Source organism: Labrus bergylta, chromosome 12 (genome assembly GCF_963930695.1).
Source record: "Labrus bergylta chromosome 12, fLabBer1.1, whole genome shotgun sequence".
Classification (NCBI taxonomy): domain Eukaryota; kingdom Metazoa; phylum Chordata; class Actinopteri; order Labriformes; family Labridae; genus Labrus; species Labrus bergylta.
The window spans coordinates 10037433-10056064 of record NC_089206.1 but is presented as its reverse complement, the minus strand read 5'-3'; the positions used below and the strand labels follow the sequence as shown (position 1 = coordinate 10056064).

The 18632-nt window shown below is 39.7% G+C and overlaps 1 protein-coding gene across 1 annotated transcript; it reads left to right on the top strand.

Moving 5' to 3' along the window:
* The first annotated feature begins 679 nt into the window (after positions 1-679).
* Positions 680-17276, top strand: rbm38 (RNA binding motif protein 38). The gene is made up of 4 exons (XM_020640820.3): positions 680-1112; positions 2585-2708; positions 4377-4431; positions 15767-17276. The coding sequence occupies exons 1-4, from the start codon at positions 891-893 to the stop codon at positions 16116-16118; spliced, it is 753 nt and encodes a 250-aa protein (XP_020496476.1). The 5' UTR covers positions 680-890; the 3' UTR covers positions 16119-17276.
* Positions 17277-18632: the final 1356 nt, after the last annotated feature.

The window sequence follows — 18632 nt, the reverse complement described above, 5'->3', positions numbered from 1 at the left end:
ATACCAGTGAGGTAATACCTGAGGTTCCCTTGTCCACACCACAGCACATCGCAGGGTGCCATGGCAGTACCAGAGTAGATCACTCTGAAAGGCAATTGTGATACACCAGGCAGAATAGTCTATAGTGAAATACAAAAACGTTGGTTTTTGTAGAAAATTGTAAATGGGTTCGTCCATGCTGTCTGCTGGTTATAGCCTATTCCCAGAACTGGAAGTCGTTGCCATCCCTTTCGATGGAGGTTTAGTGTAAAATAATACAATATAATGCGCTCAGAGTGGATTAGAAATGATTTATGTGGTGTCTGATTGAAACAAGCGTGCCCTAATTTTATCATGCAGTTTAACCTCCTCGTTACAGTCTACCTTGACGGTTTCTCCACTTAAAGTATGCATGCAAAATTAATAAATCTCAGTGAACCCTCCAATGTCAAAATACATTAGACGCCAGCTCCTTGCAGCTGAAATTATCCAAATGGTTGTTTTTTTTTGGATTGGAGTTGTCAAACTATTTCAGCCCCTTCAGTCTGACAGTGGGGGTTTCCTGGGTGTGTGCATCCAGCAGGGTGGAGCAGGAGGCGGGGTGCGCCGAAGGAAAGGACGCACCGCTCGCCTATTGGAGCAATCGCGGAGTGGGCGCACGTAAGACGCGCCCACCACAGCTTAAACGCTGTTTTTTTTTTTTTTTTCCTTCTTCGGGACAGGAGACATGAGGTTCAGAGACACCTGTCAGGAGGATTGCACATCCAGGAGCTGTATGTGAGGCAACTGGATACTGGTGGTTTGGCCATGGACGCGCTCTTATCGCTTTTATAGTCTCCTCGTACAAGGAGCGTAAAGTTATCCTGCTGCTTTCTTGTTTTTCTTTGTCTTTATCTTGTTCTCCAAGCCGCATGAGTTCGCAGCTGTTTTTAGGTCAACTAGTCGGGGTTCCGTTGGAAATAATGCACCCCACCATGGAGAAAGATACGACCTACACCAAAATCTTTGTCGGCGGGCTGCCTTATCACACCAACGACGCTTCACTTCGGAAATATTTCGAGAGTTTCGGGGACATCGACGAGGCGGTGGTGATCACTGACAAACAGACGGGCAAGTCCAGAGGATACGGCTTTGTGAGTGAATTTAAACAAGGTTTCCACTTTCTGGTAGAATTTAAAAGTCGCAGACCTTTGTGTTTTCATTAAGGTTTCTATCTGCTGATCTGATTTGACATTCAAGTCTCCTTAAACGTCTGTTTCACCATATAATGACTTTAAAGCGACTTTATATCTATTGTTATTTGTGCTTTTTTTTTTGCTTTTTTTTATTATTAATCTCCTGGATAGTATTAACTGCTTAAGGTTTCGTTTCTGTTCAATGGAGGCTATAGATACACCCACGTCGCAGAAACTCGCACACTGTCTCCCAGCAGCAGGCAGAAATAAGCGATGTCTGATGGTTGCAGTCACATGCTTGAAGCATGAGAGGCAGATTATTTCTTATAAGTGTGTCATCAATTATCTGTGCTGCCCCAAAGTACACACATAATACAAGTACAGTAAATAAACACACACACACACACACACACACACACACACACACACACACACACACACGCACAGAGGGAGAGAGGGATACACTTGAGCTGGTAATAAGCTGGTCTATCTTTGGACAGATGTTTTTCTTTCTGCTCTGTTGATATGAGAGAGATTGAGAGAAGGAGGGGGGGGATTCTTGGTCACAGAGGTGTGACATGTCAGCTGGCTATGTAAGATAAGACTGCAGTAGTTTCATTCTGTCTTCCTCCCATGCAGCCCCCCCCCCTTCTCTCTTGCTGTCAGGTTTACTTTAAGTTTGTGTGAAGGGGAAAGGAGAAAATATGTTTTAGAGTTAAGGAGTTCAAATAACCTCTTTCCCTGTTTGACCAGTGAGCCAATGTACTATGGTGACCACTGTGTTGTGTTGTGTTGTCTGCTCTGGGACAGCGTGATCGTGTCATCCCTGACTCTCCCTCAGCGGTTTTAATGCCCCGCTGTAGCTTCTTGAACCGTGCTGATCTCAAACTGTGCGCCGCCTCTGTTTGTATAAGAGTCCAGAGTCTGATGCTGCAAAATGAAAGCAAGTGTGTCCGTTTTGATTTCACTGTCACTTTTATTTGCGATGGTGCTGTCTTTACCTCCATAAATCAAAAGTGTCTTCCCTGCGTGTGTTCTAACCTTCACTATCTCTATTCCCACTGCGCGCTCTGCCCACTCCTCACCTCACTCCCTCAAGGTAGACTCAAACATCTCATCCTTGGCAGCTCAGTCTGATAAAAGGCCAAATCTGCCTCCTACATAATCTCCAACGGAAGTATAAAACTCCATAATGGCTGTAGTAATGAAGCGGACTCACTCTCTCACTGTGTATTTAGCAAAACGGTTGAATCATTCGAGGAGAGACGAGGGCAGAAGCGACCTCAGGGGCCACCCTGCTCTGGGCTCTGTTGCTTCATCTGAGCAGTCATGTTGGAATCACTCCATCATCACTGCATAGAGAAGCTTTCACATGCAATTATGAGTTTACCAGAGGGAATTAATAAAACATGTTTTGACAATGTCAACAGGTGACCATGGTGGACAGGGGGGCAGCAGAGCGGGCGTGCAAAGACGCAAACCCAATAATTGACGGCAGGAAGGCCAACGTGAACCTGGCGTACCTTGGAGCGAAGCCTCGCAGCTCACAGACGAGTAAGTATGAAAGATCACAGCTGAAACATACAGGATCAACTAAATGATTGAGGTAACTTGCAGGAAAATGCTGGTCTACTTTATTTATAGAAAAGAAACCCCCGTCAGAAGACATAAGCTCCTGCTGAAGATGTAAATCTTTATAATCAGGTCAAATATGTGGTTTCAATTTTTAGAAAGTCAAAATATTTCCTTAAAACACATTAAAAGGTGATAATGTCTGCAGGGCAGCTTTATGTATTGTTTACATTGGAAAATACGATAAAAATGATGTTTAAAAAAACACCTTAAAAGATCAATTTAAGCATATGATCCTAAGGAGTAAATATAAGATTTTGTTTGGGACTATTCTTTGCTGTGCAATAAAGGTGCAAGACTCATTGTCCATGATGCAGAATTGATTAAGTCAGCCCTATGATTATTTCTTCATATCAGACAGTTTTTCATAATTTTGTGTAATAAATTGCTCCCAGGTCGCTAATTGCTTCCAGGAACTCATCCAAAAACTGTAGTTCACAAGAGGTAACCCAAAGTTGTCTGTGTTTTGTGGTCACTGTATGACTCTCTGTCAGATATCAGATAAATATTACTTTTTGTTGTCTGGGAGATTTCATCTGGAAGGAATTGAAAGAAGCAACTTGGATGTCATGTTATTGCAAATATTCCCCAGAGATGAATGAGGAATCTATCAGTCTTCAGTCACTGTTGACGGATCTCAAGTGTGATGGTTTTCATGCTGCATTGAAATGAATATGAACCCAAGGCTGCATGAAAATCAATCTAAAGATCTGTAAAATGATCAACACATTTGAGGTTATTTGGCTATAAACACACAAAACCATTGCTTTCTTACTGTGAGCCAGCCGTCTCTGCTCATTTCTAACATACATTCACTCTTTGTGTATTTAATTTAATGCACAGCTTTTCTGCCCCAAGGCTTTTTCAGCTTTAGACACCAGCACACACATGCTTCATGCTTCCCCTCCGATGTCTTTGTGCACACCAAACCCTGACAGCTGCTCTGCCCTCTCTCCTCCATCAGAAGCTCGCTGGCTGCAATACTGTCAAGTGTAGGTGTGATTGACAAACAGCGACGCCAACAACAACTGACTATGTGTCCTTATTCCGGGCCAGCAACTGCGACGCAGCTCTCCAAGCATGCAGCCGATGGGAGATGGCAGCGCTTGGTATTTTGTTATTGTGTGTGAGAGAATAAAAAGAGCAAGGAGGGGATGGGACTGTAGGGAGCAAGAAAAAAAAAACTGTGTCCTCTTTGTCCCTGCAAAGGACTGAAATGTGCATTAAGATGTACGTTTGCACAAAAGAGGAACGCTGTCAAAGAGAGGAAGAATAGAGGAATGAAAAAGCTGGAGGAGTGAAGAAATGATGTCTGGGAGGAGGAAGAGGAGGAGAAGATTCTCCTTTCTTACTCAGACTCAGCTGATTCCTGTTGAACTCTGGAGGCAGCGAGGTCACAGATGTTTGTGTGCAGTAGAGTGCATCATTATGTGTGCAGAGCTTGAGTGTGTGTGTGTGTGTGTGCTGGCAGAATAACAGTTGGTGTCTGATACCCCTGTATTTTACATGCTAACATCTGACACAAACAGACAGAGAGGAAGAGCTAAAATCCCCCTCCTTCTCAACGCCTCTCGTTCTCTCTGTCTGCAGGTCTCTCTGTTGGAGTTCAGCAAGTCCACCCTACGTGGGCTCAGAGGCAATACGGGTAAGACGGAGAACAATCAATACCTCCATTTCCACCTCTCTCTTTTTCTCTCACCTGCCACCTACTCCAACACAATACTTTTCACTCCTCCGTCCTTGACATTTGGGAGCCCTTGCTCTTGCTCTTGCTCTTGCTCTCAGCTTGGGTTGTGGTAGTTAGTGCCACACTATAAAGTGTGAAGAGAGACAGGAAAAAAAAAACAATACCACAGCCTCACTGATGCCTGTTAAAACCTTGCAGCACTGTAACATCTGTATGTTTACATTGTTTTTCATTTCATCTTCCGTTGTCTCTCTCTCTCTCTCTCTCTCTCTCTCTCTCTCTCTCTCTCTCTCTCTCTCTCTTCCTTTGGGTCCATTAAACACATGAGAAGCTCAATTCTGGATTTCACTTACGCATGACCTGGGCTTCACTGAGGCAACAAGCCGTTTAGTAAAACTTCCCTGCATCCCTTCTCTTTTTCCTCCACACATACACAAACAGATAGACTCACTCTCACACACACACACACACACACACACACACACACACACACACTGCTGATATAGTCTGTCGTTTATTTTTATTTTTTTAACCCAGAGACATGCGGTTCATATCAGTTTAATATCTCTGGTTATATCAGGTGCACCTAAGCTGCAGAGTAGCCCACATCTGTAACCCATTAAGGCACAACTTGACTATGAATTCAGCTCGCGAGACCTTATTGGACTGCAATGGTCCGTGAATCTGCTTCAAGGCAATGTTTATGTGCATGATACAGCATTGTTATAAGAGCTAAGGATTTTGACTCATTCGATCACATTTTCAAACAATGGCTGGTTCCATCTTTTGTGTGAGGAAATGCTGCATGCTTTTGACCTTTATGACAGTAAAGGGATCTTCTATGGGTTTAAGACTGCTTTACCGCTTAAACGAGCAATGTAAATACTTCTTGTTGGGCTACAGTAAATACTTTTTACTAAAAATGTAATCGATAAAATGAATATTCAAGAAAATAACCAGTTATCAATGATGACAATAACTTTGAGTGTCTGTGATACCCATACTACGTAGTATCAGAAATGTCTGGTGAATATGCCGTCGGCAGTTTTTGATGAATTTGCACTCAACACATTAATCTGATGCCATCATTTTTTAAGGCGAAGCTCAACATCTTTGAACCTTTGAGCGTAATTTTCAATTTCAAATCTAACTCGTTTCCTTTTCTTCTAAACAGTACACTACAGTTCTGAAATGATGGCTGTTACTAGATCTGTTGTAACAGTATGATACTAGCCGAGCAGTAGTAGCTAATGTTAGTTTAAGCTATCCTTGTTTCCCCATCAAACATTTTAAGGTTTTATGTATTTAATTTAAAATTAAATCAATTCAAACCAAACTTCAGGAGTTTTTGCTTATGTGATGGTTACAGTACGTCAACACAGAGCTCAAGTAGAGGCTGCTAGCAAAGCTGCAGCTAATGTTCCTCTTGTTTCTACGTGCTCGGTTTAAATTAGAGGATCGGATTGAGTGCACTCAGCTCAGTCATGAAAATTTAACCAACGATATCACATTCATACAGTGTAAAGTAAGAAAAGTAAAAACTCCCTGTGATCCACATGTGGCACCTGTCCTGCCTCCTCAACCTGTCTCAATGAGTTTCACTTTGAGCATTCAAACAACCCTACATGACTCAGATCCTCAGTGAAACATGGGGAGGATGATTCATTCCCAAAGCAGTAACGGTACAGACAGTAGAGTGTCTGTGCAGCTTCATGTTGGGACTTTTGGACACAGACTTGACTCAGATATTCAGATTTAAAGTGTGTTTAGGTGTTAAAGACGAGAATAGCTGTTTGGTTTGCAGGCCTTTTATGAACAAAAACAAATGTGAACAGTGCCTGGATTTAAAGTGGAACAATATTTGGTCTTTGGTTAACAAAAGGAGTGGATCTTCTATATTTAATAAAGGAGTACCCATGAAAAAAAAAAGGTCTTTTCACACTGGCTTTCTACAGGAAGACTCGATGTGATCCCGCAGCTGCAGAAAAGTCCATTAAAAACCTCAACTGTTCAGAGTGCTATTAATATTGCATCCTTCAATTTCTGAATGAGCGATGAGGGAATTGAGGCTGACCCAGATGAGTCGATGAATGAGTGATGGTTGGTTGATTGAAAGTCTCCTGCGGTGAAGGCGGAGGCAGTCGGCTTCTTGAATTCTCTGTTTCTAGGAAGAGACGCAGCTTTGACACCTCGAAAAACTGACAAAAGAGAGACAAAAAAAAAACAACATCAGCTTACACAAAAGATAACTAACACACCCGAAAGGCAAGCACTTAGAAAAGGTGCGATGTTTTTTGGACAGTGTAGAAATATGCTAACTCAAGAATTGAGTTAATAACAGATGCTAACTGTTATAAATTGTATGAATACAGATAAAATCATGTTTTAGTTGTCACTATGTGACTGGTTTCAGATTTGTAAAATGAAAAGAAGGAAAGGAAGAATACAAGGCTGTTTGTCATCTTTGATTTGGGGGTTAAGGTGTAAAAAAAGGCTGTGTAAATTCTATTTAGGGAAAGAAAACCAATATCTATTTTACAAATGTGTCAGTGAAATCTTATAAAGATTTTATTTGATGTGGTGCTGTAAAAAAAATCTTCATTTTGTCTCTGTGTAAAATGTTGTTCTTCATTATTATTTTTATCATTTGTCATCACCATTGGGGTTTTCATTTTAAAAAGCCCTGTTGCTGAATACAGTATATGAAAAATAATCATGATAAAAAAAGTAAAATGATAGGATAGGTTAGGTTTAGCTGGACAACAGTAAAACACAAAGATATTTAATGAACAATGATTTTAAAAAAGAGAAAAGAAGAAAATCCCCTAAATAAATCTCTATCACTAGAAAACAATGTAGGCAACCAGTGTGGGTTTTTTTTGTAGTTCAATCTTCACTATGGAACTTAAAGTATCGATATCAATTTTCTATTCTGATTTCAACCACATATTGCCCTTTGTTACCTCTACAATCTGCACAACCTGAAATTATAAATCAAACCAAACACCCCCTTTCTGATGCATCCAGTGAACCTCGCTCAGTTTCGCTATGTCTGTGTTTTGAGGGGGAAATCTGTTGAAGAAGAAGTGATACTGATTCCTGCAACATCTTTAACCTCAGGAGATCTCAGTACATCACAGCTGCAAGGTGCTTGTCTGACTCAGTGACAAAAAAAATTCATTTCTAAACAGGAAACTAGCTCAGTGTGAAATTACTGACACTGTTGTTATTTGTCTCTCTCTATCATGATAATTGAACAGCCAACAAATCCTAGTCTCCTGTTTGTCTAAAGGAGATCTTAGGTAATATTTACCTTATGGATATAGATTAAAATTACACATAAGATACGAACATGTTTAAATAAGGAATCACCCTCACATGTCAAGTCTTTGTATTTCAGATCTGGTTGGTTTGAAAAGGACACATCTGCTCTGTTCATATCTCTCTGCTCTGAAGCGAGATGTGTCTTTGACATGATCAGTATGACTGCAGTCAGTTCAAGACATCTCTTGGCAAAGTGAAAGACTTTTATTTTAGGAACATCTTCAAGATATAGCCATGGTTTCACACAGGCCTGTGCAGCTTAAAAAACTACAGGGGAAAATGACTAGGCATGTGCTGACCCATTTTTTTCTTAAACGATGCAGGTTGTCTGATTACAGTTATTCCCTTATTCTAAATCGAGTGTAGCACATGGAACGGATCTGGGTCAATTTATGGGAGTTAACAGGACAAACACACATTGAAATTTACCCCACGCATTCATGAAGAAACAAAGTGTACATAAATGAGACAATTTAACTGAAATACTGTACTTTATGTCTTAAGTAATTTTGAAACAACATAATAAATGATGATTTCTGAAATCTGACTGTTAGTGGCTCAATCTCTTGGATGTACCAACATTTCACAAGATGTGGTTTAGAATTAGATTTAGAGAGTCTTCAAACCTTTCTTCAAAAGTCTATGAATGTCACCAATAATTACAGCTCTTATTTGAGTGTGTTTTATCAGTGATGACCTATGGCTCCTATTCTTAAATAATAAAACAAAAAGCTGAAATTCTTATCAACACTTATCAAGAGCCATTGAGTCATTCATATCTAACCAATAGAAAACCTCTAAGAAATAGTTTGTTGTTTAAGATGATATGATGATTGGCTTTCTTACTAAGAGGGAGATTAGAAAAACCATACGCAGCTATTTCACAAAGGAATGTGAATTATTCGGATTATTTTAGGTTAGCACAAAATTGTAGGGGCTGCACGTTTGTTGTGCAGCTCTTGCTTCACGACAAGTAGGTTCCTGATCGGACAGGAGCCTCTCTGTTTGGAGCATGTTCTCCCTGTGCATGCGTGGGTTTCAGCCGGGTTCTCCGGCTTCCTCTCACAGTCCAAAGACATGCTTGTTAGGGTAATTGGTGACTAAGTTGCCCGTAGGTGTGAATGAGTGTGTGGCTGGTTGTCTGTCTCTGTATGTCAGCCCTGTGATCGACTGGCAAACAGTCCAGGGTGTATCTTCCCTCTCGTCCAATGACTGCTGGGATCGGTTCCAGCTTTCTTTCTTAATGTCAGCCAAAAGAGAAAAATGTGCATCACAGCATCCATGAGCACAAAGCTTCACTATTCAATATTTTTGTTAACATTGCAAACAATTTTAAAAAATCATACATTTTTGGTCCAAAAACGATTGTTGGATTACCATTATGTTTTTCTTACAATCTTCTTATCAGAATCAGAAATACTTTATTAATCCTCGGGGGGGAGGAATTCTGTAATCATTCCAGCGTTCAGTAATTGCCCGGTTGAGTTTTGATTAAACAAACAACATGTTAATTAGTCATCTTTAAAGGTTCCCTTGCTTAAGCTACAGGCTTGCAGTATTTTTACCTCTTTTTTTGGGGGCTAACCTAAGCTAGGCTGCAGCTGGCTATAGCGTCATATTTTAGAGATGGTAGTATTCTGGATTGATTTACTCATGTTGCTCATTTTAAAAAGTGAAAAAATGATGCAACATTTTGAACCTTTCCTTTCATTTCCCTCATTTGTTTGCGGTTCTTTTTTGTTGCTTTTTGGGGGGCTTTGGGGTTCGTCACACACACACACACACACAAACACAGACACACAAACAGCAAATAACAAAAGACCAAGTCAAACAAAGCAGCGCTGTGTCACTCTGCACTCTGTGTATATTTGTTCTGTCTGCTACTCGAGTGTATTTGCTTTAAGTTTTAAGAGAACAGAGGACAGGCTGATGCCAAATGTGGCTTTGAGGTATAGCTGAGTTTGGGGGGCGCGAGGAGGAGAAGGACGTTCACATTCAAGGGAGGGGGGGGGGTACATCTGTCGCCCATGGCTGCCTGCTGTCTGCCTTTAGCACCCAACATCGGAGCTTGGCAGAAGTAAAAGTCATTTTTTTCTGCTTTTTATTTTCTGAGAGAGAGAGAAAAGGAGAGGAAGGAGAGGGGCAGCGGGGGGGGGGGCTTCCTGTTGAAGAACTGTAACACAACATGGAGGAAGGGAGGAAGAGGGAGGGGAGGAGGGGGTCACAGAGACTAGAATCGCACCTGTGGCTGGGTGTAGTTGTGGTTGGATTCAGTGACGCTTTAGGGCTGGTGCTATGTGAGCTGGCTTTTGTGTTTTGAAATGCGTAAGGTCGAGTAAAAAATGTTCCTGCATGGAGACATCAGAGAATTATAACACAACCTCTGTGGGCAGTGACATGTCGACTCTTAAATACTTGATCTGTTGGGTAGACTATTTTCTCTCTACATCACCTTTCGTTTTGAATCCTCCACTGTTCCTTATTTGGCTGCCTGCCTCCCACTCGTAATAATCTTCCCAATTCTCCTCTCTTCTCACGCTGTACATTTCACTCCCTTTCTGTCAGGGGGTTTAGGTATGCAAGGAGCCCTCAGGTGTTCATTTTCGTACCCTGGGACCCAATTAGGAGAAGCCATTCTGTCGATAAGAAAGGCCCTCATTTGAAAAAACAATTTAAAAAAGCTCACGTTGGAAGCTTATCATAGCACATACAGATCTACTTTTTTTTTTTTAAATTGTCTGTTAAAAGATGACACATTTTGATCTGCATTCTTTTTTCAGCTCTGGAACCTTTTTAGTTTTGACTTTCAACGCCTCACTCAACTGCCGTTCCTCTATTTTAATTCTATTTTTTATTCTATTTTTTATTATGTTTTTATTCATGACTTGCCAGCAACTGTAACAGCTGTATAAACCGTTTATGAGTGACTGATATCACAGTATAACATACCTGGAAATAGGTCTGATACATCTTTATAACACATACACACACACACACACACACACATACCATCAACAAAGGCATCAACATGAAGTCTTAGTCACAGCTATCAAAGCCTTACAGACCAGTGCTCTGTAGTTTTTTTTTGCTGGAAATGTGACTTCTCAGGAGACATGTCTGCTGTATCTTCTTTAGGGTTATATAAGCTGCATGAATGCCCTGAAGATGAATTTATAGAGCATAAAACACCAGTATTAAAATACAGGTTGCAGATTGTGCAAGACACAACGTCAGGATTTCTAACTGTAATAATAACGGCCAATATTATCGACAGGCTGATCAATTGGTCGGGCTCTTTTATAAATGCTTGCGCTTATTATAATGCGTGTTAAACTCTTTTTATATATAAAAAAAAATACTTGTAAAATAAGTTAGACTGATTGTTACTGTCACATAGCTGCAGATATTTGATAAACAAATGCATAGGAATAATGTAAATGGAAGTCCTGCTCTGTTTCTTGGTTATTTTCTAGTTGGTGCGATAGGTAATATAATTTATAAGAGCTTGTTGGATGCAACAAGAGAAAGTTACATTATTGAGATTATTAGAATTGCAAACATGATCTCTTCTTTTGTATTCTTTACTCTTGCAATTCGTACAAACTACAACGATTTGTAATGATAATCACTTACGCTGCCGTGATGATATCGAGTAAACAAGTCACTGAATGAACATTTTGTCTTTATCACGCAGCTGTATTTGTATTCATAGATTCATTGAAATGTCTCGGTGTCTGCTGACATTAGAGCTGAGTGTCCAGTGCTGATGCTGGCCTTTCTATCTCCCACCCTCCCTCTAGCTGTGTGTGTGTCCGTGTGTGTGTGTGTGTGTTTGTGTGTGTTTATTGGGGGAGGAGGACACAGGGTCATATATGTGGGTGCTCCACAGACGTGTGTGCTTGTCTCTCTGACTGACTCACCCTCCTTACATCCCTGATCTGAACTATTAAAAGCATGTTTGTCTTGAGGCGTGATGGATATGATGGCTGATCCTTCTCCTTCACGCTCACTCCTCGCCCAAGGAGTCTCGACCTTGACCCTGAAAAAAGGAAAAGAAAAAAAATGCAGATGTTTTTGTTTTTTTTTGTTCTTCTTTTTTTCTCCTCAGTACATTATATCACTTTAATCCCGCTACTTGGTTTAGAGGAGGGACAGTGAGGGGGAGTGCAGAGGAAGCCTTCTGAGAGGGAGTGAACCCAGAGAGAGGAGAGAGTCGGTGGAGGTTATTCTGCTCTCATGGGTCTGTTAGTGAGCGTACACCCATGCAGCTGCACCAATTAGCCCCCACTCACCACACACACACACACACACACACACACACACACACACACACACGCACACATATCCACATCCTCTTCTAAGCTGCTTAACTGACTACAGGACTTCACTCAACCTGTTAAGTGTGTCTTTGTAACATCGTTTCCTCTTGCATGCTCACTTTTTTCTGCGTGTTAGTCTTAAGAGTGTGTGCCTGCATGTCTGTTTACACCCTCCTTGTGTGTGTAGGAGTGTGTATGTATGTATGTGTGTGTGTATGTGTGTGTGTGTGTGTGTATACATGTGTGTTTGACAGTCAGAGATGATGCCAAGCACAGGGAGGAAAGAGGCGAGGCGCATCTCCCTCTCGTACGATGCCGCTGTCACATTAGATCAGTCAGGCGGGTGCACAGGCTGGCAGGCCAGAAGGCAGCGGCACACAGCCGTGGGAATGACACTGCACTTCTGCTCTGGGAGATACGGAGGGAGCGCGAGTGAGGAGGGATGAGATACACTAAGATTATTAGCTTCAGCTGTGCTTTGACGTTATATGTTGTGTATTATCATTAGGCAGCATGTTTTATCTTTGTCATGGCGCTGCGTTCTCGGCAAAGCCTAGGCCCCCGAAAAAACCTATGCTTTCAATAGGCTTCACTGTATTACTGGTGGGGTCCTATGTTTACACACAAGTGTCTGCTAAACACTACAGATGAAATCACACATATTGTCTGATTTGGGGAGGGGGTTTCTGGAAGAAGCGTATGTTAACATTTGTGTGCAGTATTCAGAAATTTGCAAAATTTGAATCAAAATGTGATCACAGTTCTGGGTTTGTGTGCATACTGTGCCTTTAATGCATCCTTTAACCCAGTCTGACAACATACAACAATGATCAAGACAAGAAGATTACCAATATGTAAAGCAATTTTAGAAAATACCCTGGATACATAATTTTCAGGAACTTTACAATGTCATTTGTGAAGCTGCATCCCGACTCCGCACTACAAAACCATTTTAAGACAGTATTGTGCTGTTGTGAATGGATGTTTTAAAAGTAAGTAGCCTATACGCTCCCCAGACAACACTTATGTTACCCTGTGTAAAGTCAAACTGTCATTGTCAGTCCGAGGATGCTGTTTGATTTATTGCAATCAGCACACCCATATTAACGACCAATATCACTTCGCTGTGATATAAAATGGTTAGAGACGCTGATTTATTGTGTTTTTCTAACGCTTTCTTTTTTGATTCACTCGTCCAAAATTGCCTTAACAGTGTCATTTGATTTTAGAGCTGCCAATATCAAAATGTGAGAAAAGAGGTGTTGATAAAGATGTTGATCACTTCATCTGATTCCCACTTCAACATCACAGCAATAGACTTTAAAAGCAACACAGTGCTCTATCTCTCTCTCTGCATAATATTATTTGGCACTTTTTTCCCAAAAGAATGTGTCATCTAATGTTGCATGACTGCTTTATCTTTTTTAGGGTTATTTAGGTTAGCATGTATACCTTAAAGATTAACATATATTGTTTGAAAATAGCATGTTTGGAGTGGAGTAAGGACACACCTTGTGTTTTCACCCTAGAGGCAGTATTGAGCAATAAAAAAACTTCAGGATTTCTACCTGTAAAAATGAAGTGCTAAGACATCAATGATAAAAAATAATGGTAGCTGGGCTTCTACTAAAACTGTGAAGAGAACAACACGTCTTTGATTTTACTTTGCATAATTTCTGCCTTTTGGTATCATGTATAAAAGAAATCAACTCAGTGGTGTCAGTCTTTTCATTTTCGTTTTAGAAAGTTAATAAGCCTGTTTCTAATGATTGAACTCATCTGAAGCATTAACTAGTGTGAAATCAAAAGAACATTTTGGTCCAGATCCTGAGCTTTTCATTTCATTTATTTGACTTGAAAAGATGAAAAGTAGAATTACAAAAGTTACAGTTAAGGGGTTTCCTAGAATATCAACAGTATAAAGGTATATGATACACACCTACTATACATGCATGGTGTTTAAAACGCATAACGCTTTAAGTACATACATTACACTATGCATTAAATCGAATGTTTTTTTTTTTTCATGTTTTGAGGCTGAATGGTTTGTGTACAAATGTACAAAATTGTCAGGAGAAAAATAACATTGAAAGGGGCGGTTTTAAATGTCTTAAATAAGCCCATACATGTTAGGTATTACAAGTTTGAGACTCACACATCGGCACTGGAGTATATTTTCAAATTGTATATATTTCGTACATGCCGGTGTACTGTGTCTGTGTGTGTGTGTGTGTGTGTGTGTGTGTGTTGTGTACACATTAGGGTTGGTGTAAACTGGCCTGGTCCTTGTGTTTGTTGTGTAAGCTCACCTGATCCCTGCTCTCGCTCTGTTTAGAGGTAAGCAGCAGCAGCAGGTCTGTGATCACCTGTTCAGACTCAGTGACAAGGTTACTGCCAGGTTAATGGCTTTGACTTCAGGCCGGATCACTGGAGTGTAAGTGTTAAATACTGTAACGTTGTGTTGTTTTTACTTAGTTCTTCTGATATGATCGCTGTTGCTGCTTCCAGATGTAGCCGAGGCAGTTCAGGTTAAGTGGGCGGCCTTAGGCAAGGGCATGACTGAATCAGGAGGACAGAGGAGCCCCCTTTCCTCTCATTATTACCATGGCTCCAAGTATCAACAGTCTCATATGCTTTATTTGTTGTGACAGGTTGTATGTGTGTGTGTGGGTGTGTGTGTGTGTGTATATGTATAAGTGAGTGCACATTATGGAGAAAAAAAAGGATTTCAGGCAAGTATAGCTTTATTTTGAAATGAGTGATATTTAATTGGGAAAAACTGTTTTTTAACAATTTGCAGACAGTGTGCTAATTAAACTTCAACACAAGGGAGCACTCTATTTTAAGGGAACCGTTTTGATAATTGCTCTTAAATTAGGAGGTGGCTGAAGCCTTTAGGACTCAGATTTCAGCAAAGGGCCGAAGTTGGATTCAAGTTGTGCGTGCGTGAGTGTGTGTGTCTGTGTGGTGTGTGTAAAACCCTCTTGCATTTTTTTTTTTTATGTTGGGCTCCTCTGAGATATCCATTATCTTCCTTCCATAACCATTCACATAATGAACTTCTTTGTTATTATTTTTGATGTCTGTTTCCCTCTCGATATCTCACAGTATACTGGGTATGTTAGTTTTGAAGAATTATGGTATGGTAGATATTGTTAGATTGAGCTTTATGAGAGTGAAACCCAGAATTATAAAGTTACCAAAATAAATGATGAGAGGGGAGGTAGTATGTTCTTTTGTTTAAAAAACTCACAAAGAATGCTGCTTCCCAGGTTTGCCCTCTTTTATCTGTAGGCATGCAGTTTTTTGTCATGTTAGCGTTGAGGCTGCAGGTAATGTTTTTTTTTTAACTTTTGATATTGCAAAAAAAAAAAATGTCAGAAGATAAATAAATAGAATTCCATTCCAAGCTGGCATGTAAGAATTACTTTATATATATATATATATATATATATATATATATATATATATATATCAACAGTAAAAATACAAAAAAAAGATTAAGTTGAGTTCGCAATCCTAGGAAAATTATTTTTGAGAATCTGAAAAACAAAAGATTTTGAATTTACTTTTCAAACTTATTGCTGAGGAACTTGTTTTTAAATTATTGCTACTTCTTTGGTTTTAAACCTTGTTCCTCTGTCTGCCAGGTTTGCCCAGCATTATGTCTACCCCCAGACGTTCCTCCAGCCCAGCCTGGTCCTTCAGTCCCAGCTCAGCCCCACAGCAGCAGCACTCGCCTCCCCCTACCTGGACTACAGCTCTGCATACAGCCACTATGCCCCCACAGGACTGGAGCAGTACCCTTACACCTCTTCACCGTCGCCCTCGGGTGCCTACCTCAGCTACAGCTTTTCCCCGGGCAGTACGGCGCCTGCTCTCACCACATCTCCAACCCCCCCAGCTGCCATCCACCCTCCTCTAGCTGCACTCGCCACTATGTCTGCCGCTCCGCAGGCCTTTCTTCATTACCCACTGCACCAGCCTGACCGCATGCAGTGAGCTGCCCTGCGCGGAGCTGGAGCTGCCAAACTGATGATTCAAAACAATGTGACTCTTGGCCTGTGACTGGATAGCCAGGAAGAGAGTTTGTTAAATCAAAAGGGCTTTTAGAGAGTACTTTTATTCCTGTTTTTATATATATTATTGTTTTAATAGTTAATGAAAATGTTCTACTGCTACAGTCATCAGCATAAATCTGAATGTTTTTCAAAAATGTCAGAAGTAGGGGACCAGTATGTGACAATAATCTACTGGACAATTTTGCCCTATACGCCTGAACCTTAGTGCTGAGGCTGGAAACAGCTGGAGAGCGGCTCGGTAAAAATAATAAGAAATATGCCTGACATGATGCTGCAGCTGCAGTTTCTCCAAAGGTACTGGACTGAATGCTGGATATTAGCCAAGCGGAGAGCTAGTTTGTCTTTCTGAAACGCTGGTCCAATAACCTTCTTCTTTAGGTTACATTTCTGTCTATGGCCTTAGAGATCTCTCACTCCCTCTGTACCATGTTCAGTTCATCATTTGTATTCAGTCTCTCATCTTGAAATGGGTAACATTTTCTTTACAACCCCCCTATTTTCCTTCTATCTCCTGGCAAGCCATTGCACAGTGATAATCAAAGTTTAGATTAATATGCAATTTAAATGATAATGGTCGACCCTTAATAAGGTAGAATACACTGCTATATCGTTTCTTTGTTATACTTCGGCTTGAACAATACTCAGAAAATTAAAACACAATAGCCCTGACATAAAGCGGCTAATGAGGCTTATTTGACAGGTTACTCTTGGATTTGGTATAGGGGAAAGTTTGGTTTTGTGAAAATATAATTACAAACTTGCATATCAGGTTAATGTATCTGTAGGTGTTAAGATGTTAGTTGTCACTGAAAATGTGTGAGAGTATTTGGTGTCTGTGGTTGAGTGAGTGAGAGAGAGACATAGAGCAATGCAGTGTCAGGACCGAGCTCCTTTCCAGTCCATTGTACTGCTCAGTGTGGTTTCTTTGTTGTCCAAGCCTCAGAATACAGACGGATGCTTTAATGATGACAAGAGGTTCACAGTGCTTTGGCATAACTTTAGTCATCTCATAAACCAATGCCATAAATGACATTTAGAAGAAATATGCAAAATAAAAGGAATATTTCTAAGTAAGGCATGCAATTTGTTTTCTCTGAGTGTGATCAATTAACAAATTCATTGGGGTTCAAATCTGGGAGACCTCTGCTAAAAGGCAGACGCCTGGAGATTTAAAAACATTAAGTCTTCAGCTGATAATTTCAAGCCTGTATCTTACTTAAATTAGCTATAAAAAAAAATCCATTACTTTCTGATATTATTACCGTCCTTTATCCAATAGTCATTTTTCAAGCATTTTAGCTTACTTTTTTAATTTCAATTATTGTGGCCTGGTTCAACAGTTGTTTTTAAAAGTAAATGTAGGTAGTTAGTATTGCATTACTTAGCTATTTTATCTGTTAACCAATTAACTGAGGTAACTTTTTAAAAACTTTTTTCAATTTACTTTTCTCTCACCCTTCTTTTCAAAATAAAAATAAGAAAAGATATCCATTGATTTACATTTTCAATTTAAATTTATCCATTAGCAATAAGTTGCTAATGGATAATGGATAATAGTTAATTAATTCCCATGACTGAAGCAAATTATTTATTTTATTTAGTCATTACTTTTAGGTTTTCAAAATGCTCTTTCAATGCTGTTAGCCATTTCTACTTATTTTTCCTTTTAAAAAAAAATAAAGCAATTTTTTTAAGAAAAAGTTATTGATTACTTGTGAAATAATAATAATATTAATAATTATATCTGTTTTTGTTTAGGACTTGTTCTTTGTTGTAAGTAGTAACTTCCGGTCTGTGCCTGTTTACCCTCCTGGCAGATATATCCCCAAGGTAAATCAGAAAGTTGCCACTTCATTATATCATTCTTTACTTTGTTTTGTTCAAATTTAATAAACAAAGTATACAATTCCATGTAAATCTAAATTAATTTATTTTATATAATTGGACAGAGCCATGCTGGCTGTCAAGACGTGTTTTCATTGCATTGTTCGCTGTTATTGAATATTTGGGAATTGTTAAGTAAAAACAATGACTCAAACATACAAACCATGCTAATGGATAATCACATGACTCATATAACATGTACGATAACACGCCTGCGATATTCCTACTTTTTTTTTTGAAAAATTGCATGACGAAACTGACAATTATACATGGGACATGATCTGCAGTTTTTAGAAAAATGGCCCTCAAACTTACTGATGTAGCCCACTTGTTGGGAGATATTTCTATCTTTGGATTTTTTTTTTATTTAATTTTTTTTTTTACAACAGAGAAGCTCTGTGGCACAGCAGAAAATGATATATAGGCTATCCCAGACCATACTTGATAGCAGGAATAATTTATTGTTGTTTTCTGATTGTGTATGCAATTGTTTACCCTAAGCTAAAATTAGAAAACCGTATTATTATTATTTTTATTTTTTTTCAGGGCC

Excerpts from the sequence above, each read along its gene's own strand:
- rbm38 (XM_020640820.3), top strand. The coding sequence starts at position 891 with ATGAGTTCGCAGCTGTTTTTAGGTCAACTAGTCGGGGTTCCGTTGGAA. Across the intron at positions 1,113-2,584 it reads AGTCCAGAGGATACGGCTTT|GTGACCATGGTGGACAGGGG; the intron begins GTGAGTGAATTT and ends CAATGTCAACAG. Across the intron at positions 4,432-15,766 it reads TGGGCTCAGAGGCAATACGG|GTTTGCCCAGCATTATGTCT; the intron begins GTAAGACGGAGA and ends TCTGTCTGCCAG.